Source organism: Pristiophorus japonicus, chromosome 9 (genome assembly GCF_044704955.1).
Source record: "Pristiophorus japonicus isolate sPriJap1 chromosome 9, sPriJap1.hap1, whole genome shotgun sequence".
Classification (NCBI taxonomy): domain Eukaryota; kingdom Metazoa; phylum Chordata; class Chondrichthyes; family Pristiophoridae; genus Pristiophorus; species Pristiophorus japonicus.
In genome coordinates this window covers 207,894,497-207,918,314 of record NC_091985.1, presented here as the reverse complement: position 1 = coordinate 207,918,314, position 23,818 = coordinate 207,894,497, and the positions used below count along the sequence as shown (strand labels likewise).

Sequence of the window (23,818 nt, the reverse complement as noted above, 5' to 3'; positions counted from 1 at the left end):
TTAGAGAGGATTTGAAGGGAATTATTTTTACCCAGGATGGTGGGGGTCTGGAACTCACTGCCTGAAAGGGTAGTAGAGGCAGAAACCCTCCCCATATTTAAAAAGTACTTGGCTATGCACTTGAAGTGCCATAATCTACAAGGCTACGGACTAAAAGCTGGAAAGTGGGATTAGCTCTTTTTTGGCTGGCATTGACACGATGAGCCAAATGGACTCCTTCTGTGCTGTAAATTTCTATGATTCTCAAACTTACATAGATGGACTGGAAAGTGCTGTCTCTGCAATTATATGGAGAGGCCAGAATGACAGGCGGGCATGTGCCAATGATTGAACATTTACGGAAACGTGGTGCAATATTAAAAAGGTATTGAAACAGGCTTTATGAATATTAGAAGTGTTATTGAACCATGGCACAAAGTATTCTTATGAATTAGGTTTATCTTTATAAACTAGTACTCAAAAATTGCTTTATGTTGCTGGTATTAACATTGTATTAAAATTATTCCAGGTATCCTGCAGATATCCCTACTCCTGGACTGCTGAACACACAGACAGGAGTTTAAACTGAATGTTTCACTGTCTTTCAGATATAAACTGGAGCCAACGCCTCTTGTGCAATGGAGGAAATCGCTCACCGAGAATAACAAACAGAAATAACAAAACCACCATCACATGTTCTGCGTTTAGTGAAGAACATTAACCCGAACATTCAGCCAGCTTTTCTAACCATGAAGCTGCGATTCCAGTAAAGGATGTTTGACACCATCAGACCTGACACTGCGGATTAACTGAATGTCAGCTCCAGCTGTACAAGACATTAAACAGCACCTCATCTACAGAAGATCATCGATAAAATAGTCACATGTTTAGAAACAGACGCCGTCACCTCTGAAAATCTGATTGGTAAAACCATATAAATCTGAAACTGTTAATGTAATGATTTGGATGAAGGGACCGAGTGAAATGTAGCCAAGTTTGCTGATGATACAAAGATGGGTGGGAAAGCAAGTTGTGAGGAGGACAAAGAATCTGCAAACATTTGGCAGATGGAGTATAATGTGGGAAAGTATGAGGTTATCCACTTGGCAGGAAAAATAAAAAAGCAACTTAATACTTAAATGGAGATTACAAAGGGCCCCGACAACATCTCGGCTGTTGTATTGAAGACTTGTGCTCCAGAACGAGCCGCGAATCTAGCCAAGCTATTCCAGTACCGCTACAACACTGGCATCTATCCAACAATGTGGAAAACTGCCCAGGTATGTCCTGTCCACAAAAAGCAGGACAAATCCAATCTGGCCAATTACCGCCCCATCAGCCTACTCTCAATCATCAGCAAAGTGATGGAAGGTGTCGCTATCAAGCGGCATTTACTCACCAATGCCGATAACCAGTTTGGGTTCTGCAAGGGCCACTTGGCTCCAGACCTCATTACAGCCTTGGTCCAAACATTGACAAAAGAGCTGAATTCCAGAGGTGAGGTGAGAGTGACTGCCCTCAACATCAAGGCAGAATTTGACCAAGTGTGGCATCAAGGAGCCCTAGTAAAACTGAAGGCAATGGAAATCAGGGGGAAAACTCTCCACTGGCTGGAATCATACCCAGCACAAAGGAAGATGGTTGTGGTGATCGGAGGTCAATCATCACAGCCCCAGGACATTGCGACAGAAGTTCCTCAGGGCAGTGTCCTAGGCCCAACCATCTTCAGTTGCTTCATCAATGACCTTCCTTCCATCAAAAAGTCAGACGTGGGGATGTTCGCTAATGACTGCACAGTGGTCAGTTCCATTCACAACTCCTCAGATGATGGCATAGAGCAAGACCTGGACAACATTCAGGCTTGGGCTGATAAGTGGCAAGTAACATTCATGACACAAAAGTGCCAGGCAATGACTATCTCCAACAAGCAAGAGTCTAACCACCGTCCCATTATATTCAGTGGCATTACCATAGCCGAATCCCCTACCAGCAACATCCTCAGGGTTACCATTGACCAGAAACTTAACTGGACGAACCACATAAATACTGTGGCAACAAGAGCAGGTCAGAGTCTGGGTATTCTGCGTGAATGTCTCACTTCCTGACTCCCCAAAGCCTTTCCACCATCTACAAGACACAAGTCAAGAGTGTGATGGAATACTCTCCACTTGCCTGAATGAGTGCAACTGCGACAACATTCAAGAAGCTCAACACCATCCAGGACAAAGCAGCCCGTTTGATTGGCACCCCATCCACCACCTTAAACATTCACTCCCTCCATCATCGACGTACCGTGGCTGCAGTGTTTACCGTGTACAAGCTACACTGCAGCAACACACCAAGGCTTGTTCCGCAGCATCTCCCAAACCTGCAACCTCTACCACCTAGAAGGACAAGGGAAGCAGGCATATGGGAACACCACCACCTCCACGTTCCCCTCTAAGTCACACACCATCCTGATTTGGAAGCATATTGCCGTTCCTATATTGTTGCTGGGTCAAAATCCTGGAACTCCCTCCCTAACAGTACTGTGGGAGTACCATCACCACATGGACAGCAGCAGTTCAAGAAGGTGGCTCCCCGCCATCTTCTCAAGAGCAAATATGGATGGGCAATAAATGCTGGTCTTACCAGCGACGCCCACATCCCTTGAATGAATTAAAAAAATGAATCAGAAGCATCTGACCTCTCAAGTGGGCATAAAAGATTCCATGACGTTATTTTGAAGAAAAGAGATCTCTCCGGTGTCCTGGCTAATATTTAGCCTTCAACCAACATCACTGTGAAAAGCATTTTATAAATACAAGTCTTCCTTTAACAAAGGAGAAAAGGTTCAAAAATGGAACAGTGGGTAACAGGACATCAATTAGTCTCCTCTTGGAGAAATCAAGGAATCGACTCACTGCATGTAGGAAGCAAAGCTGATTTATTTGACAGTGGTTTGACAGAGGGTGCAGAAAAGATTTAGAAGAATGATTCCAGGGATGAGGGACTTCAGTTACATGGATAGACTGGTGAAGCTGGAGTTGTTCTTCTTAGAACAGAGAAGGTTGAGAGGAGATTTGATAGAGGTGTTCTAAAATCATGAGGGGTCTGGACAGAGTAGAGAGAAAATATTCCCATTGGTGGAAGGATTGAGAACCAGAGGACACAGATTCAAGGTGATTGGCAAAAGAACCAAAGGCGACATGAGAAAAAACTTTTTTAAGCAGCGAGTGGTTAGGATCTGGAATGCACGGCCTGAAAGGCTGGTGGAGGCAGATTCAATCGTGGCTTTCAAAAAGGGAATTGGATAAGTACCTGAAATAAAACATTTCCAGGGCCACAGGGAAAGGGCGGAGAGTGGGACTAGCTGAAGTACTCTTGCAGAGAGCCGGCACGGGCTCGACGGTCCGAAAGGCCTCCTTCTGTGCTGTAACCATTCTATGATTCTATGATATCCAGAAAATTAAACTCCAGCCCAGTTATAGGGATTAATTACACCAGCGGCAACAAACCCCACAGTCCGAGTGAACATGGTTCAGTCCTGGATGTGATTAACGGCAACAATAACAGCAGAGTCCAACCCCTGCAGTCACTTGTGAGCTCGCTGGTGTCTCAGCAGGTTGGATGAATCAGTGAATCCCTTCCCACACTCAGAGCAGGTGAACGGCCTCTCCCCAGTGTGAACTCGCTGGTGTCTTAGCAGGTCGGATGATCGAGTGAATCCCTTCCCACACTCAGTGCAGGTGAACGGTCTCTCCCCAGTATGAGCTTGCTGGTGTGTCAGCAGGTGGGATGATTGAGTGAAATGCTTCCCACATTCAGAGCAGATGAATGGCCTCTCCCCAGTGTGAGTTCGCTGGTGTTCCAGCAGGTGAGATGATCGAGTGAAACCCTTCCCACATTCAGAGCAGATGAATGGCCTCTCCCCAGTGTGAACTCGCTGGTGTGTCAGCAGGTTGGATAAGTAAGTGAAGCCGTTACCACACTCGGAGCAGATGAATGGCCTCTCCCCACTGTGAGTGCATTGGTGTGTCCGCAGGTCGGATGATCGAGTGAATACCTTCCCACACACAGGACAGGTAAACGGCTTCGCCCCAGTGTGAACTCGCTGGTGCCTCAGCAGGTCAGATGAACGAGTGAATCCCTTCTCACACACGAAGCAGGTGAATGGCCTCTCCCCAGTGTGAATTCGCTCGTGTGCCAGCAGGCTGGATGAATATGTGAATTCCTTCCCACACACAGGACAGGTGAATGGCCTCTCCCTGTTGTGAATTCGCTGGTGTGCCAGCAGTCTGGATGAATAAGTGAATCCCTTCCCACACACAGTGCAGGTGAACGGCGTCTCCCCAGTGTGAACTTGCTGGTGTTCAGTGAGGTGGGATGAACGAGTGAATCCCTTCCCACACACGGGGCAGGTGAATGGCCTCTCTCCGTTGTGACAGCGTCGATGAGTTTCCAGCGCAGAGGGACAATTGAATCCCTTCCCACAGTCCCCACATTCCCACGGTTTCTCCATGGTGCGGGTGTCCTTGTGTCTCTCCAGATTGGACGATCAGTTGGAGTCTCGTCCATACACAGATCACGTGTACGGTTTCTCCCCGCTGTGAATGGTGCGATGTTTTTTCAGGCTGTGTAACTGGTTCAAGCTCTTTCCACAGTCAGGGCACTGGAACACTCTCACTCGGGTGTGTGTGTCTCGGTGCTTTACCAGTCACACTGATGTTTGAAATCTTTTCCCACAGACAGAACAGACAAGCACTTCTCCTTCCACATTCAAAGGCTGATGATATTCAGGTGAATCGAGTGACTGTCAGATCTTGATATGATTGGTTCGAGTTTCCCGTCTGTAAATCCTCCTCTTCTAATATCCTGTAAAAGGAGTTTACAAAAGTCAGCACTGGAAGGGCAGGATAGAAATTGAGGACAGACAATCCTAGTTTCTAAGGAACATTCTTTCCTCTCTTGTTCTCCCAAAGCTGTAACTTCCCATACCACACATTCTCCCTCCACCCTGTGCTGAAATCCAAACTCATCGCACCACATCCATCATTTCTTGCTTCCATCTGCAGTTTTCTCACTCCCGCTTCTCTGGTTGGGTTCAGTTCTACATCCCTCGTGTGCATATTGAGAATAAATGAGGAAATTATTTTATTTTCTCTCCTGGTCACTGGGATCCTAAAGCTCCGCCTGCCCTCAGCTCCTGTACCAAGATGGCCACGTCGGCGCCGTGATCCTGTCCAAGAATTCGGCTAGTTACCCCGAGTAGTCGGGTCTATCACCGCGGGTCAAACACAGGGCCTGAGGCCTACACCAGGTGTTTCTGAATCTGCCCAGCCCACCGAGGGGTCCAATTCCTCCACTGAGCCCAGAAGCTCCTACCGACTCGTGGAACGTCTCTTCCGCCTCAGACCACCTCCACCACTGGCACTGCGCCTGCTCAGAGCACAGTCCGGTCCCGTGTCTGGGCTCCTGGTGTCATTGATAGAGCACTTTACCCCTGCGCGAGGGATTCTGGCTACAGAAGTAAACGTCGCAACATTTGGTCATTCAGGACAGACAGCAGGGATTATTGCAGGAAATAACACAGTGCAGTGAGAAAAGAAATGCAGTGGATGTTGTGTCGATGGATTGTCAAAAGGTGTTTGATAAGGTGCCGGACAGGAGGCTTGTTGATCAAATTAAGGCTCATGGTATTAAAGGGAGTGGAGCCACGTGGAGAGGAAGTTGGGTAAAGGGCAGAAAACAGAGAGTAGTGGTTAATGGATGTTCTTCAGACTGGAGGGATGTAAACAGTGGTGTCCCCAGGGTCAGTGCTGGGACCATTGCTCTTAATATAGAGACAGGATCTGGGCTAGGGAATAAACACATAAGAATTAGAAGCAGGAGTAGGCCATTTGGCCCCTCGAGCCTGCTCCGCCATTCAATAAGCTCATATTGATTCATCAATTGATCCACCGCTGCGAAAAATAATCATAAGAATAAAACTTTCAGACCACCCGGCATCGACCTCCGCACCGGCTACGGACCCGACAACGGCCCACCCAGCCCAGTCTTTCTCATCAACATCTGGGGAATTGTGCTAAAATTGGAAGAGATGTCCCAGACTAGTCAAGCAACAGCCTGACATAGTCATACTCACAGAATCATACCTTTCAGCCAATGTCCCAGACTCCTCCATCACCATCCCACCAGTGGCAGCACAGTAGTATACAGTCGGGAGGGTGTGGCCCTGGGAGTCCTCAACATTGACTCCGGACCCCATTAAGTCTCGTGGCTTCAGGTTAAACATGGGCAAGGAAACCTCCTGCTGATTACCACCTACCGCCCTCCTTCAGCTGATGAATCAGTACTCCTCCATGTTGGACACCTGGGAGAAGAACTGAGAATAACAAGGCGCACAGAATGTATTCTGGGTGGGGGACTTCAATGTCCATCAAGACTGGCTCGGTAGCACCACTACTGACTGAGCTGGCCGAGTGCTGAAGGACATAACTGCCAGACTGGGCCTGCAGCAGGTGGTGAGAGAACCAACACGAGGGGAAAAACCTACTTGCGCCCATCCCTTCGGAAAGGGCACGAAAATGAATGGCACGAAAGGAGTGAGTCAGCCGAGCAGCGGGACTTCGGAAAGGGCGCGAGAGCAGGAACAGCGGTAAGCCTACAAAGGGCGTGAGTCAGCCGAGCAGACAGCCGAAACAGCACCACGTGACCTGGGAGGATAAGAAGTAAAAAGATTCAAAGTGTGACATCACAGGAAAGCAGGCAAGTGATTGGTTGGTCAGTTTTTCTCTCTTTTCTTGGGCATTGGTTTAAATTAAGAGCTGGGATTAAAAATCTTAACTTTCAAAAAGTGAAAACTTAACTAAATACATTCGAGATGGCAGGGCAGGCGATGTGTTACTGCTGCTGCATATGGGAGCTGGTTGACCCCATTGAGGTCCACGGCGACCACATCTGCAGTAAGTGTTGGCTGCTCGAGGAACTTCGGCTCCACGTTGATGAGCTGGAGTCCGAGCTGCAGACACTGCGACACATCAGGGAGGGGGAGAGTTACCTGGACCCTGTGTTCCAGGAGGCAGTCACACCCCTTAGATTCATCAATTCAAATTTGGTCCGTGTTAGGGACAGGAGGGTGAGACTACGAGTGAGGCAGCTGTGGGGATCCAGGAGGTAGTGATGGAGGAGCCTCAGCAATTGTCCAATAGTTACGAGATTCTTGCTCCCTGTTTGGACGAGGGCAGGGACTGCAGGGAGGATGAGCAAACTGACCACAGCACCGTGGTACAGGAGGCCATTCAAGTGGGGGGAGTAAAAAGAAATGTTGTAGTGATAGGAAAGAGTAAAGTTAGGGGGATAGATACTGTTCTCTGCAGCCGAGAGCGTGAGTCCCGAAGGCTGTGATGCCTGCGCAGTGCCAGGGTTAAGGACATCGCCTCTGGGCTGGAGAGTGGGAGGAGGAAGATCCAGTTGTTGTGGTCCACGTAGGGACCAATGACATAGGTAGAACAAAGAAAGGGGTTCTGCTGAGGGATTTTGAGCAGCTAGGGGCTAAATTAAAAAGCAGAACCACAAAGGCAATAATCTCTGGATCACTACCCGAGCCACGAGCAAATGTGCATAGGGTAAATAAGATCAGAAAGATGAACACGTGGCTCAAAGACTGGTGTGGGAGAAATGGATTTTGATTTATGGGACACTGGCACCAATACTGGGGCAAGAGGGAGCTGTTCCGTTGGCACTGGCTTCACTTGAAGCAGGCTTGTGCTAGTGTCCTGGCAAATAACTAGGGCTGTAAAGAGGGCTTTAAACTAAATAGTGGGTGGGGGGGGGGGGGGGTTCAGGTGAGCAGAAATTTAAAAAGTCAAAGAGCAAGGAGAAGGCAATAGAGCAGGGTAGCGGTGGGGGAAATGATAACCAGAGTGTAACAGGAAGGGACAGAATGTATAAAAATAAGAGTGTATCAGAACGTGGGGTCAAAAAATGGTAAAAAGACAAAATTAAAAGCTCTTTATCTGAATGCACGCAGCATTCATAACAAGATAGATGAGTTGACGGCACAAATTGATACAAATTGGTATGATCTGATAGCCATTACAGAGACGTGGTTGCAAGGTGACCAAGGCTGGGAACTAAATATTCAGGGGTATTTGATGATTCAAAAGGATAGACAGAAAGGGAAAGGTGGGGCAGCTCTGTTAATAAAGGATGAGGTCAGTGCAGTAGTGAAAAATTATATTGGCTCAGAAGATCAAGATGTAGAATCAGTTTGGGTGAAGATAAGAAATAATAAGGGGAAGAAGTTACTGGTGGACGTAGTCTATAGGCCCCCTAACAGTAGCTACACTGTTGGATGGAGTATAAATCAAGAAATAATGGAGGCTTGTAAGAAAGGATTGGCAATAATCATAGGCGATTTTAATCTTCATATTGATTAGACAAATCAAATTGGCCAGGGTAGACTTGAGGAAGAGTTTATAAGAATGTATCCGGGATGGTCTCCTTGAACAGTACGTTGCAGAACCAACCAGGGAGCAGGCTATCTTCGAACTGGTATTGTGTAATGACACAGGATTAATAAATGATCTCACAGTAAAGGATCCTCTCAGAAAAAGTGATTATAACATGGTCGAATTTCAAATTCAGTTGGGGGGTGAGAAAGTCAGATCTCAAACCAGTGTCCTGATTCTAAATAAAGACGATTACAAAAGGTATGAAAGCAGAAGTGGGGATGTTCGCTGATGACTGCACAGTATTCAGTTCCATTCGCAACTCCTCAGATAATGGAGCAGTCCTTGCCCGCATACAGCAAGACCTGGACAACATTCAGGCTTGGGTTGATAAGTGGCAAGTAACATTCGCGCCACACAAGTGCCAGGCAATGACGATCTCCAACAAGCGAGAGTCTAACCACCGCCCCATAACATTCAATGGCATTAGCATAGCTGAATCCCCTACCAACAACATCCTGAGGTTCAGCATTGACCAGAAACTTAACTGGACTAGTCACATAACTACTGTAGCAACAAGAGCATGTCAGAGGCTGGGTATTCTGCGACGAGTGTGTCACTCCCGACTCCCCAAAGCCTTTCCACCAAGGCACAAGCCAAGAGTGTGATGGAATACGCTCCACTTGCCTGGATGAGTGCAGCTCCAACAACACTCAAGAAGCTCGACACCATCCAGGACAAAGCAGCCCGCTTGATTGGCACCCCATCCACCCCCACCAACATTGGTTGTAATTTACCAAAATTCCTTGGATTCTGGGGAGGTCCCAGCAGATTAGAAAACTGTAAATGTAACACCCCTATTTAAAAAAGGAGGCAGACAAAAAGCAGGAAACTATAAACCAGTTAGTCTAACATCTGTGATTGGGAAAATGTTGGATTCCAGTATTAAAGAAGCAGTAGCAGGACATTTGGAAAAGCAACATTCGGTCAGGCAGAATCAGCATGGATTTATGAAGGAGAAGTCCTGTTTGACAAATTTTCTGGAGTTCTTTGAAGATGAACAGGGTGGATAAAGGGGAACCGGTGGATGTGGTGTATTTGGATTTCCAGAAGGCATTTGACGAGGTGCCAAATAAGAACATAAGAAATAGGAGCAGGAGTAGGCCATACGGCCCCTTGAGCCTGCTCCGCCATTTGATAAGATCATGGCTGATCTGATCATGGACTCAGCTCCACTTCCCCGCCCGCTCCCCATAACCCCTTGCCCCCTTATCTGTTTATTTCGGTCTTAAATGTATTCAATGTTCCAGCTTCCACAGCTCTCTGAGGCAGCAAATTCAACAGATTAACAACCTTCAGAGAAGAAATTTCTCCTCATCTCTGTTTTAAATGGACGGCCCCTTATTCTAAGATCATGTCCTCTAGTTCTAGTCTCCCCCATCAGTGGAAACATCCTCCCTGCATCCACCTTGTCAAGCCCCCTCATAATCTTATACGTTTCAATAAGATCACCTCTCATTCTTCTGAATTCCAATGAGTAGAGGCCCAACCTACTCAACCTTTCCTTATAAGTCAACCCCCTCATCCCCAGAACCTAGTGAACCTTCTCTGAACTGCCTCCAAAGCAAGTATATTCTTTTGTAAATATGGAAACCAAAACTGCACGCAGTATTCCAGGCGTGGCCTCACCAATACCTTATATAGCTGTAGCAAGACTGCCCTGCTTTTATACTCCATCCCCTTTGCAATAAAGGCCAAGATACCATTGGCCTTCCTGATCACATGCTGTACCTGCATACTATCCTTTTGTGTTTCATGCACAAGTACCCCCAGGTCCCGCTGTTCTGCGGCACTTTGCAATCTTTCTCCATTTAAATAATAACTTGCTCTGATTTTTTTCTGCCAAAGTGCACGACTCACACTTTCCAACATTATACTCCATCTGCCAAATTTTTGCCCACTCACTTAGCTTGTCTATGTCCTTTTGCAGATTTTTTGTGTCCTCCTCACACATTGCTTTTCCTCCCATCTTTGTATCATCAGCAAACTTGGCTCCGTTACACTCAGTCCCTTCTTCCAAGTCGTTTATATAGATTGCTGCGGTCCCAGCACTGATCCCTGCGGCAGCCCACTAGTTACTGGTTACCAACCAGAGAATGAACCATTTATCCCGACTCTCTGTTTAGCCAATCCTCTATCCATGCTAATATATTATCCCCAGCCCCATGAACTTTTATCTTGTGTAGTAACCTTTTATGTGGCAACTTGTCAAATGCCTTCTGGAAGTCCAAATACACCACATCCACTGGTTCCCCTTTAGCCACCCTGTTTGTTACATCTTCAAAGAACTCCAGCAAATTTGTCAAACAGGACTTCTCCTTCATAAATCCATGCTGACTCTGCCTGATGAATTTTGCTTTTTCAAATGTCCTGCTACTGCTTCTTTAATAATGGATTCCAACATTTTCCCAACCACAGATGTTAGGCTAACTGGTTTATAGTTTCCTGCTTTTAGTCTGCCTCCTTTTTTAAATAGGGGTGTTACATTTGCAGTTTTCCAATCTGCTGGTACCTCCCCAGAATCCAGGGAATTTTGGTAAATTACAACCAATGCATCCACTATCCCTGCCACTACTTCTCCTAAGACCCTAGGATGCAAGCCATCAGGTCCAGGGGATTTATCTGCCTTTAGTCCCATTATCTTACTGAGTACCACCTCCTTAGTGATTGTGATTGTGTTAAGTTCCTCCCCCCCGACAGCCCCTAGACTATCCACTGTTGGAATATTGTTAGTGCCCTCTATCGGGTGTATGTGCCGCCACGCTGCTTCAGGCTGCTGGTTGCCGCTCCTTTTATGGCCCTGACCTGCCGCTGATGGTCTCTTGGGGCCATGAAAGGAGCGGCGACCAGTGGCCTGGAGTGGCGTGGCGGCATACCACTGCAAGGTACAGCGCGAGCTGAAGGAGGGTGACGGCAGCGAAGAGGGCAGCTGGATTGGATGTCATCAAGGTCCAGGTCGGGGATTGGAGCTTGGGCAGCTACAGCAGGAGCAGCGAAGTTGGGGTGCAGGAGCGGCGAATGATCATGCAGCGATGTGTTCGGGGCCCAGGGGAGGCGTGTGTTTGGGGCCAGAAGAGGCGAGAGCCCAGGGGCAGCACAGGCCTGTTCGCACTAGGTCCGTGCAGCAGAGCAGGTCTCCAGTCGTTTTGGTGGATTAGCCAGTGTGATGGCTGGATTTTTAACAGGTATCTTCCACCCTTCAGGATGTAGTTTGGGACCTGGAATATTAGGTCCTTCATTGAAGCACCTGTGATCTCATCCCTTTTTGACGTGGAAGCAAGTCATCCTCGATACAAGGGACCGCCTATGATGATGATGAAAGGCTGATACAAAATATTTGTTCAGAGTTTCTGCCATCTCCATGTTCCCCATTACTAATTCCGCGGTCTCGTCCTCTAAGGGACCAACATTTACTTTAGCCACCCTTTTCATTTTTATGTACCTATAGAAACTCTTGCTATCTGTTTTTATATTTGGTGCTAGTTTACTTTCATAGTCTATCTCCCTTTCTTAATCATTTTTATAGTCATTCTTTGCTGGCTTTTAAAAGCTTCCCAATCTTCTGTCCTCCCACTAGTTTTGGTCACTTTGTATGCCCTTGTTTTTAATTGGCTACCATCCTTTATTTCTTTAGGTAGCCACGGATGGCTATCTTTTCTCTTACATCCTTTCCTCCTCACTGGAATATATTTTTCTTGAGAGTTGTGAAATATCTCCTTAAATGTACACCATTGTTCATCAATCGTCTTACACTTTAATCTATTTTCCCAGTCTAATTTACCCAACTCTGCCCTCATACCTTCATAGTCTCCTTTATTTAAGCTTAGTACACTGGTTAGAGATCCAACTTTCTCACCCTCCATCTGAATTTGAAATTTAATCATGCTATGATCACTCATTCCGAGGGGATCCTTTACTAGGAAATTGTTTATTAATCCTGTCTCATTACACAGGACTAGATCTAAGATAGCTTGTCCCCAGTTGGTTCCGTTGCATACTGCTCAAGGAACCCGTCCCTTACGCATTCTATGAACTCCTCCTCAAGCCTACCCTGACCAATTTGATTTGTCCAATCAATATGGAGGTGAAAATCACCCATGATTATTGCTGTTCCCTTTTTACAAGCCCCCATTATTTCCTGATTTATGCTCCAACCAACAGAGTTGCTACTGTTCGGGGCCTATAGACTACACCCACCAGTGACTTTTTCCCCCTTATTGTTCCTTATCTCCACCCCAAACTGTTTCAACACCTTCATCATTTGAGCCAATATCGTCTCTCACTATTGCAGTGATTCCATCCTTTTTCAATAGAGCTACCCCACCTCCTTTCCCTTTCTGTCTGTCCTTCCGGATTGTCAAGTACCCCTGAATATTTAATTCCCAGCCCTGGTCACCTTGTAATCACGTCTCTGTAATGGCTATCAGATCGTACCCATTTGTCTCAATTTGTGCCGTCAACTCATCGATTTTGTTACAAATACTATGTCCATTTAGACAAAGTTTTTTTACCCTTTTTTCCTACTTGTTTCCTCTCTCCTTCAAATTCACTTTCTTTATTTTAGCTTTCTAATTCCAGCTTTACTCCCCTCCCTACTGAATCTAGTTTCAGGTTCCCATTCCCCTGCCAAGCTAGTTTAAACCCTCCCCAACAGCACGAGCGAGGATATTGGTCGCGGCTCTGTTGAGGTGCAACCTGTCCGGCTTGTACAGGTCCACCTCCCCCAGAAACGGTCCCAATGCCTCAGGATACAAAAGCCCTCCCCCGTCTGCACCATCTCTCCTGCCACGTATTCATCTGCTCTATCCTCCTATTTCTGTACTCACTAGCTCGTGGCACTGGGAGTAATCCGGAGATTACAACCTTTGAGGTCCTGCTTTTTAATCTCTTTCCTAGCTCACTTAACTCTGCATGCAGGACCTCATCCCTCTTCCTACCTATGTCATCGGTACCGATGTGGACCATCACCTCTGGCTGTTCACCCTCTTCCCCCCAGAATGCCCTGCAGCCGCTCAGTGACATCCTTGACCCTGGCACCAGGGAGGCAACATACCATCCTGGAGTCACGTCTGCGGCCGTAGAAACGCCTGTCTGCTCCCCTGACTATTGAATCCCCTACCAATATAGCTCTTCCATTCTTCTTCCTCCCCCCTGTGCAGCTGAGCCACCCAAGGTGCCGTGGACTTGGCTCTGGCTGCACTCCCCAGAGTCACCATCGCCTCCACCGGTATTCAGAACAGAGTACCGGTTGGTGAGCAAGATGCACTCAGTAGATTCCTGCACTAGCTGCCTAGTCCTCCTCTTCTGTCTGGAGGTCACCCACTCTTTCTCTGCCTGCACACTCTTAAGCTCTGGGGTGACCGCCTCTAGAAACGTGCTATCCACGTTGCGGTGCATCCGCGAGACTGAGAGCAGTGACCCCAGCTGCCGCTCAAGTTCCAAAACACAGAGATACGTCCTGCACACATGGTCGCCCCGGCTGCGCGAAGCACCCGGGACTTCCCACATGCCACAGGATGTGCAATCCATAGGACTGGGCTGCCTTGCCATCCCTCTAGTTACACTCGGAAATATCAAGTAGAACTAAACTAAACCTTAGCACAACACACCCAGCCGTTACTCAGCAAACAGCCGATTCAATTAACTGGCTCTCCTGAGATAATAAAGATCACATATATTTACTGGCAGATCATACTTACAACAATGCCAAAGGTTTCCTCCTGAAAAGAAAAAGAAAAATACTCACCAATCCACCAGCCAATCACTTACCCGCTTGGTTGTGACGTCACACTTCGATTTTGAATTTTTTTTAACTTTTTGTCCCTACACCAGCTGGCTCCTCTGACTCTCGGGCCCTTTTATCTGGGCCTGGCTCCTCCCGCACAAGATAAAAGTTCACGCGGTTGGGGATAATATATTAGCATGGATAGAGGATTGGCAGAGAACAGAGAGTCGGGATAAATGGTTCATTCTCTGGTTGGCAACCAGTAACTAGTAGGCTGCCACAGGGATTAGTGCTGGGACTCCAAATATTTACAATCTATATTAACAACTTGGAAGAAGGGGCTGAGTGTAACGTAGCCAAGTTTGCTGATGATACAAATATGGGAGGAAAAGCAATGCGTGAGGAGGACACAAAAATCTGCCAAAGGATATAGACAGGTTAAGTGAGTGGGCAAAAATTTGGCAGATGACGTATAATGTTAGAAAGTGTGAGATCATGCACTTTGGCAGAAAAAAATCAAAGAGATAGTTATTATTTAAATGGAGAAAGATTGCAAAGTGCCGCAGTACAGCGGGACCTGGGGGCATTTGTGCATGAAACACAAAAGGATAGTATGCAAGTACAGCAAGTGATCAGGAAGGCCAATGGAAACTTGGCCTTTATTGCAAAGGGGATGGAGTATAAAAGTAACGAAGTCTTGCTACAGCTGTATAAGGTATTGGTGAGGCCACACCTGGAATACTGTGTGCAGTTTTGGTTTCCATACTTACGAAAGGCTATACTTGCTTTGGAGGCAGTGCAGAGAAGGTTCACTAGGTTGATTCCGGGGATGAGGGGGTTGACTTATAAGAAAATGTTGAGTAGGTTGGGCCTCTACTCATTGGAATTCAGAAGAATGAAAGGTGATATTATCGAAATGTATAAGATTATGAGGGGGCTTGACAGGATGGATGCAGAGAGGATGTTTCCACTGATGGGGGAAACTAGAACTAGAGGACATGATGTTAGAATAAGGGGCCACCCATTTAAAACAGAGATGAGGAGAAATTTATTTTCTCAGAGGATTGTAAATCTATGGAATTCGCTGTCTCAGAGAGCTGTGGAAGCTGGGACATTGAATAAATTTAAGATAGAAATAGACAGTTTCTTAAACGATAAGGGGGTAAAGGATTATGGGGAGCGGGAAGTGGAGCTGAGTCCATGATCATATCAGCCATGATCTTATTAAATGGCGGAGCAGGCTCGAGGGGCCGTATGGCCTACTCCCGTTCCTATTTCTTATGTTCTTAAACATCCACTCCCTTCACCACCGGCGCAACGTGGCTGCAGTGTGTACCATCTACAAGATGCACTGCAGCAACTCGCCAAGGCTTCGAAACCCGCGACCTCTACCACCTAGAAGGACAAGGGCAGCAAGCACGTGGGAACACCACCACCTCCATATTCCCCTCTAAATCATACACCATCCGGACTTGAAAGCACATCGACGTTCCTTGATTGTCGCTAGGTCAAATTCCTGCAACTCCCTCCTTAACTGTGGGAGTACCATCACCACACAGACAGCAGCGGTTCAAGGTGGCTCACCACCATCCTCTGAAGGGCAATAAACCAGTGCCACGTTCTAGTCAGAGTAGGAATCGCAGGATAGCTCAGATGAATACGTGGCTTGAGGAGTGGTGCAGAAGAGAGGAATTCAAATTCTTGGGATATTGGAATCGGTTCTTGGGGAGGTGGGACCAGTACGGTCTGTATCTGGACAGGACCGGAACCAGTGTCCTAGGGGGAGTGTTTGCAAGTGCTGTTGGGGAGGGGTTAAACTAATATAGCAGGGAGATGGGAACCTATGCAGGGAGACAGAGGTAAGTAGAATGGGGGCAGAAGCAAAAGATAGAAAGAAGAAAAGTAAAAGTGGAGGGCAGAGAAACCCGGCAAAAATCAAAAAGGGCCACATTACAGCAAAATTCTAAAGGGGTAAAGTGTGTAAAAAAGACAAGCCTGACGGCTCTGTGCCTCAATGCAAGGATCATTCATAATAAAGTGGACGAATTAACTGCGCAGGCAGCAATTAACGAATATGATATAATTGGCATCACAGAGACATGGCTCTAGGGTGAGCAAGGCTGGGAACTCAACATTCAGGGGTATTCAACATTCAGGAAGAATAGACGAAAAGGAAAAGGAGCTGGGGTAGCGTTGCTCGTTAAAGAGGAAATTAACGCAATAGTAAGGAAGGACATTAGCTTGGATGTTGTGGAATCTGCATGGGTGGAGCTGCGGAGTACCAAAGGGCAGAAAACGCTAGTTGGGGTTGTGTACAGACCACCAAACAGTAGTAGTGAGGTTGGGGACAGCATCAAACAAGAAATTAGGGATGCGTGCAATAAAGGTACAGCAGTTATCATGGGCGACTTTAATCTACATATTGATTGGGCTAACCAAACTGGTAGCAATACGGTGGAGGAGGATTTCCTGGTGTGTATTCGGGATGGTTTTCTAGACCAATATGTCGAGGAGCCAACTCGAGTGCTGGCCATCCTAGACTGGGTGATGTGTAATGAGAAAGGACTAATTAGCAATTTTGTTGTGCGAGGCCCCTTGGGGAAGAGTGACCATAATATGGTAGAATTCTTTATTAAGATGGAGAGTGACACAATTAATTCAGAGACTAGGGTCCTGAACTTAAGGAAAGGTAACTTCGATGGTAGAAGACGTGAAATGGTTAGAATAGATTGGCGAATGATACTTAAAGAGTTGACAAAGGGATAGGCAATGGCAAACATTTAAAGATCACATGGATGAACTTCAACAATTGTACATCCCTGTCTGGAGTAAAAATAAAACGGGGAAGGTGGCTCAACTGTGGTTAACAAAGGAAATTAAGGATAATGTTAAATCCAAGGAAGAGGCATATAAATTGGCCAGAAAAAGCAGCAAACCTGAGAACTGGGAGAAATTTAGAATTCAGCAGAGAAGGACAAAGTGTTTAATTAGGAGGGGGGAAATAGAGTGTGAGAGTAAGCTTGCTGAGAACATAAAAACTGACTGCAAAAGCTTCGATAGATATGTGAAGAGAAAAAGATTAGTGAAGACAAACGTAGCTCCCTTGCAGTCAGATTCAGATGAATTTATAATGGGGAACAAAGAAATGGCAGACCAGTTAAACAAATACTTTGGTTCTGTCTTCACGAAGGAAGACACAAATAACCTTCCAGAAATACGAGGGGACCGAGGGTCTAGTGAGAAGGAGGGACTGAAGGAAATCCTCATTAGGCGGGAGCTTGTGTTAGGGAAATTGATGGGGTTGAAGGCCGATAAATCCCCGGGGCCTGATAATCTGCATCCCAGAGTACTTAAGGAAGTGGCCCTAGAAATAGTGGATGCATTGGTGATCATTTTCCAACAATCTATCCACTCTGGATCAGTTCCTATGGACTGGAGGGTAGCTAATGTAACACCACTTTTTAAAAAAGGAGGGAAGAGAGAAAACAAGTAATTATAGATCGGTTAGCCTGACATCAGTAGTGGGGAAAATGTTGGAATCAATTATTAAAGATGAAATGGCAGCGCATTTGGAAAGCAGCGACAGGATCGGTCCAAGTCAGCATGGATTTACGAAAGGGAAATCAAGCTTGACAAATCTTCTAGAATTTTTTGAGGATGTAACTAGTAGAGTGGACAAGGGAGAACCAGTGGATGTGGTGTATTTGGACTTTCAAAAGCCATCTGACAAGGTCTCACACTAGAGATTGGTGTGCAAAATTAAAGCACATGGTATTGGGGGTAATCTACTGACGTGGATAGAGAACTAGTTGGCAGACAAGAAGCAGAGAGTCGCAATAAATGGGTCTTTTCAGAATGGCAGGCGATGACTAGTGGAGTGCCACGGGGCTCAGTGCTGGGACCCCAGCTATTTACAATATACATTAATGATTTAGATGAAGGAATTGAGTGTAATATCGCCAAGTTTGCAGATGACACTAAGCTAGGTGGCAGTGTGAGCTGTGAGGAGGACACCAAGAGGCTGCAGGGTGACTTGGACAGGTTAGGTGAGTGGGCAAATACATGGCAGATGCAGTATAATGTGGATAAATGTGAGGTTATCCACTTTGGTAGTAAAAACACGAAGGCAGAATATTATCTGAATGGTGGCAGATTAGGAAACGAGACCTGGGTGTCATGGTACATCAGTCATTGAAAGTTGGCTTGCAGGTACAGCAGGTGGTGAAGATGGCAAATGGTATGTTGGCCTTCATAGCTAGGGGACTTGAGTATCGGAGCAGGGAGGTCTTACTGCAGTTGTACAGGGCCTTGGTGAGGCTTCACCTGGACTATTGTGTTCAGTTTTGGTCTCCTAATCTGAGGAAGGATGTTCTTGCTAATGAGGCAGTGCAGCGAAGGTTCACCAGGCTGATTCCCGGGATGGCAGGACTGACATATGAGGAGAGACTGGATCGACTGGGCGTGTATTCATTGGAGTTTAGACGGATGAGAGCGGATCTCATAGAATCATATAAAATTCTGACGGGACTGGATAGGTTAGATGCACGAAGAATGTTCCCGATGTTGGGGAAGTCCAGAACCAAGGGACACAGTCTAAGGATAAGGGGTAAGCCATTTAGGACTGAGATGAGGAGAAACTTCTTCACTCAGAGTTGTTAACTGTGGAATTCTCTAGCGCAGAGAGTTGTTGATACTAGTTCATTGGATATATTCAAAAGGGAGTTAGATATGGCCCTTATGGCTAAAGGGATCAAGGGGTATGGAGAGAAAGCAGGAAAGGGGTACTGAGGTGAATGATCAGCCATGATCTTATTGAATGGTGGTGCAGGCTCGAAGGGCCGAATGGCCTACTCCTGCACCTATTTTCTATGTTTCTATGTAAATGCCGGCTTTGCCAGTGATGCCCACATCCCGTGCACGTATTAAAAAAAGTTCGTGAAAGTCGACTGGGAAAATAGATTCAAGTGCGAGATGGTTGAGAAGCAGTGACAGACAATAAAGGAGATATTTCATAACTCTCAACAAAAATATATTTTAGTGAGAAGGAAAGATTTTAAGCGAAGGGAGAACCATGCGTGGCTAACTGAGGAAGTAAAGGATGGTATCAATTTGAAAACAATGGCATACAAAGTGGCCTAGATTAGTGGGAGGCCAGAGTATTGGCAAATATTTGAAAGAAACAGCAAATGATGACTAAAGAAATAATAGAGAGGGAAGATAGATTATGAGATTATTAGCAAGCAATATAAAAAAGATAGGAAGAGCTTCTCCAGATATGTAAAAAGAATAGGGTAACTAAAGTAAATGTTGGTCCCTTAGAGGATGAGACTGGGGAATTAATAATGGGGAACATGGAAATGGCAAAGTCTTTGAACAATTATTTTGTATCAGTCCACGGTAGCAGACACTAAAAACATCCCAATAATAGATAATCAAGGGGCTATAGCGAGGGAGGAACTTAAAGTAATCACTAAACAAAAAGTGCACAGTAAAATAATGAGACGAAAGGTGGAAAAGGCCCCTGGACTATATGGCTTGCAACCTTAGGTCTTAATACACAGTAATGCTGCCTCTACACTGTCCCATGAAACACTGCCAGGGCAGGTACAGCACGGATTAGATACAGAGCAAATCTCCCTCTCCAGTATCCCTTCAAACACTCAAAAGGTAGGTATAGAACATAGAAATAGGAGCAGTAGTAGGCCATTTGGCCCCTCGAGCCAAATCATGCCTGATCTGATCCTCTCCTCAACTCAACTTCCCCTCCCACTCCCCATAAACCTTGACTCGCTTATCATTCAAAAATCTGTCTATCCCCACCTTAAATACATTCAATGACCCAGCCTGCACAGCTCTCTGAGGTAGAGAATTCCAAAGATTCACAATGCTCAGATAAGAAATTCCTCCTCATTTCAGTTTTAAATGGGCGACGTCTTATTCGGAAACTATGCCCCCTAGTTCTAGATTCCCCCAAGAGGGGAAACTTCCTCTCTGCATTTACCCTGTCAAGCCCCCTTAGAATCTTATACATTTCAATAAGATCACCTCGAAGTCTTCTAAACTCCAATGCATATAGGCCCAACCTGCTTTACCTTCCTTCATATAACCCTTTCATCTCAGTAATCAACCTCGGGAACCTTCTCTGAACTGCTTCCAGTGCAAGTATACCCCTCCTTAAATAAAGGAGACCAAAACTGTACGCAGTTCTCCAGGTGTGGTTTTACCAACGACCTGTCCAGTTGTAGAAGGACTTTCTTACTTTTATACTCCATCCCCCTTGCAATAAAAAACAAAATTTCCATTTGCGTTCCTAATTACTTGCTGTACTGCATGCTAACTTTTTGTGTGTTTAATATACAAGGACCCCAGATCCCTTTGTACCACCGCATTTTGTAATCGCTCCCCATTTAAATAATAATTTGTTTTTTTATTTTTCCTACCAAAGTGGATAACCTCACATTTTCCCACATTATACTCCATCTGCCAATTTTTTGCCCACTTACTTAGCCTCTTTATATCCCTTTGTAGATTCTTTGCATCCTCCTCACAACTTGCTAGGTTAGCACAGGTTAGATACACAATAAATCTCAATCTACATTATCCCATCAAACACTCGCAGAACAGGTACAACCTGTGTTAGATACAGAGTAAACCTCTATCTACACTGTCCCATCAAACATTCTCAGGACAGGTACAGCACAGGGTTAGATACAGAGTAAAGCTCCCTCTACACTGTCCCATCCAAAACTCCCAGGGCAGGTATAGCACGGGCCAGATACAGAATAAAGCTCCCTCAATATTGCCCCATCAAACACTTGCAGGGCAGGTACAGCAAAATTAGATAGAGTAAAACTCCCTCTACACTCCCAGGGCAGGTACAGCATGGATTAGATACAGAGAAAAGCTCCCTCTACACTGTCCCATCAAACACTCACACGGCAGGTACAGCACAGGTTAGGCAGAGAGTAAAGCTCCCTCTACACTGTCCTATCAAATATCCCCAGGGCAGGTACAGCATGGGATAGATACAGAGTAAACCTTATTCTACACTGTCCCAACAAACACTCCCAGAACAGATACAGCACAGATTATATACAGCTTAAAATTCCCTCTACACTGTCCCATAAAACAATGCCCGGGCAGGCACAGGACAGATTAGAAACAGAGTAAACCTCCCTCTACACTGTCCCATCAAATACAACTAGGGCAGGTAGAGTATAGGTTTGATACAGAGGAAAGTTTCCCCTAAACCGACCCATAAAAGCTCATAGAGCAGGTAGAGCAAGGGTTAGATACAGAGCAAAGCTCCCTCTGCAATGGCCCATGAATCACTCACAAGGCAGGTACAGTGCGGGTTATGCAGAGAGTAAAGCTGTCTCTACATTGTCCCATCAAATAATCCCAGGGCAGGTACAGCAAGAGTTAGATACAGCATAAAACTCCCTGTACACGGTCCTGTCAAAAACACCTGGGACATGTACAGCATGGGTTAGATACAGAGTCATCTTCCCTCTACACCGTCCCATCAAACACTCCAAGGGCAGGTATGGAACATAAGAAATAGGAACAGGAATAGGCCATTTGGCCCCTCGAGCCTGCTCCGCCATTCAATAAGATCATGGCTGATCAGATCCAGGCCTCAACTCCACTTCCCTGCCCACTCCCCATAATCCTTGACTCACTTATCTTTCAAATATCTGTCTATCTCCTCCATTCAATGGCCCAGCCGCCACAGCTCTCTGAGGTAACGAATTCCAAAGATTCACGTCCCTCAGACAAGAAATTGCTCCTCATTTCCCTTTTAAATGAGCGACCCCTTATTCTGAAACTATGCCCCCCAGTGTTAGATTCCCCACGTGGGGAAACATCCTCTCTGTATCTACCGTGTCAAGCCCCCTCACAATCTTATACGTTTCAATAAGATCACCTCTACGTTTTCTAAACTCCAATGAGTACAGGCCCAACCTGCTCAACCTTTCTCATTATGACAACCCCTTCATCTCAGCAATCAACCTCGTGAACCTTCTCTGAACTGCCTCCAGTGCAAGTATATCCTTCCTGAAATAAAGAGACCAAAAATGTACGCAGTACTCCAGGTGTGGTCTTACCAATACAGTTGGAGCAGGACTTCCCTACTTTTATACTCCATCTCCCTTGCAATAAAGGCCCACATTCCATTTGCCTTCCTAATTAATTGCAGTAACTGCATGCTAAATGTTGGTGTTTCATGTACAAGGAACCCCAGATCCCGCTGTACACGGCATTTTGTATTTTCTCCCCATTTAAATAATAATTTGCTTTTTATTTCTCCTACCAAAGTGGTTAACCTCACTTTTTCCACATTATACGCCATCTGCCAAAGTTTTTCCCACTCACTTAGCCTCTCTATATCCCTTTGTAGATTATTTGCGTCCTCTTCCCAACTTGCTAGGTTAGCACAGGTTTGATACACAGTAAATCTCCCTCTACATTATCCCATCAAACACTCGCAGAGCAGGTACAACACGGGTGAGACACAGAGTAAAACTTCCACTACACTGTCCAAAAAACACTCCCAGGGCAGGTACAGCACGGGTTCGGTAAAGAGCGAAGCTTCCTCTACACTATCCCATCAAACACTCCCAGGGCAAGTACAGCACGGGTTAGATGCGGAGTAAAGCTCCCTTATTACAACAGTGACTACAATCCAAAAGTATTTCATTGGCTGTAAAGCGCTTTGAGAGGCCCGGTGGTCGTGAAAGGCGCCAAATAAATCCAAGTCTTTCTCCCTCTACACTGTCCCATCAGACACTGCCAGCCCATAATGAGCAGGGCTCAGGGAGGTTGGTTGCTAGACACTGCCAGCCCATAATGAGCAGGGCTCAGGGAGGTTGGTTGCTAGACACTGCAGTGATGTCATAAAGCAGGGCCATTCAGCCCAGCTGGTGCTCTCCATGTCCCTTTAAAGGTGGAGAGCTGGGACATCCTGTCTTAACACACATCCCGTTGTTCATACTGAGAATCCCCAGGGAAGGCCCAAGGCCCAGAGTGTGGAACACAACCAAGGGGGAAAGAGGAGGAGACACGGTGCAGTGTGGGAGATGAGGGAGGAGTCTGCTCATTCCCAGGGGCAGATCAGACAAAGTGCTTTGAGTGGTGAGTCCAGCAATGAAACTGAAAACAAACCAAAGGGAATAAATAAAGATCCAATCCAAGGGAACAAGCAACGGGTCATTGGACAGAAATCACAACCGGCCCAAAATTATTCAATGGGCGAACATCAATTGCTTATTGTGGGAAGTTCCACACTTCAACCATCCATTGAGTGAAGAAGTGTTTCCTAACATCTCTCCTGAATGGCCTGGCTCTGATTTTAAGGTTATGTCCCCTCGTCCTAGACACCCCAAGCAGCAGAATAAATTTCTCTCTATCTACCGTAGCAATTGCTTTCAAATTCACACTAAATTCCCACAGACTAGGTGGAGTATGGGTTGGATACAGAGTAAAGTTCCCTCTACACTGCCGCTGGGCAAACTTTGGTGTCCGTCCGACCGCGCTGGGCAGCTTATCAATTAAAATTCAGCAGCAGTACGATCTGCCACTGCACTGAAAACTTTCCACCCGCAGCTCCTGGTTAAAGCTC

General features: G+C 46.1%; 1 protein-coding gene across 1 annotated transcript in view; it reads right to left on the bottom strand.

The window, feature by feature from the left end:
• Window positions 1-23,818, bottom strand: part of LOC139273549 (zinc finger protein 850-like) — a 700,279-nt gene that overhangs the window by 45,111 nt on the left and 631,350 nt on the right. The window contains exon 9 of the mRNA XM_070890500.1: window positions 3,280-4,392. Within this exon, the coding sequence (XP_070746601.1) occupies window positions 3,554-4,392 (839 nt within the window). The 3' untranslated portion in view covers window positions 3,280-3,553. The remainder of the gene's footprint in view (window positions 1-3,279; window positions 4,393-23,818) is intronic.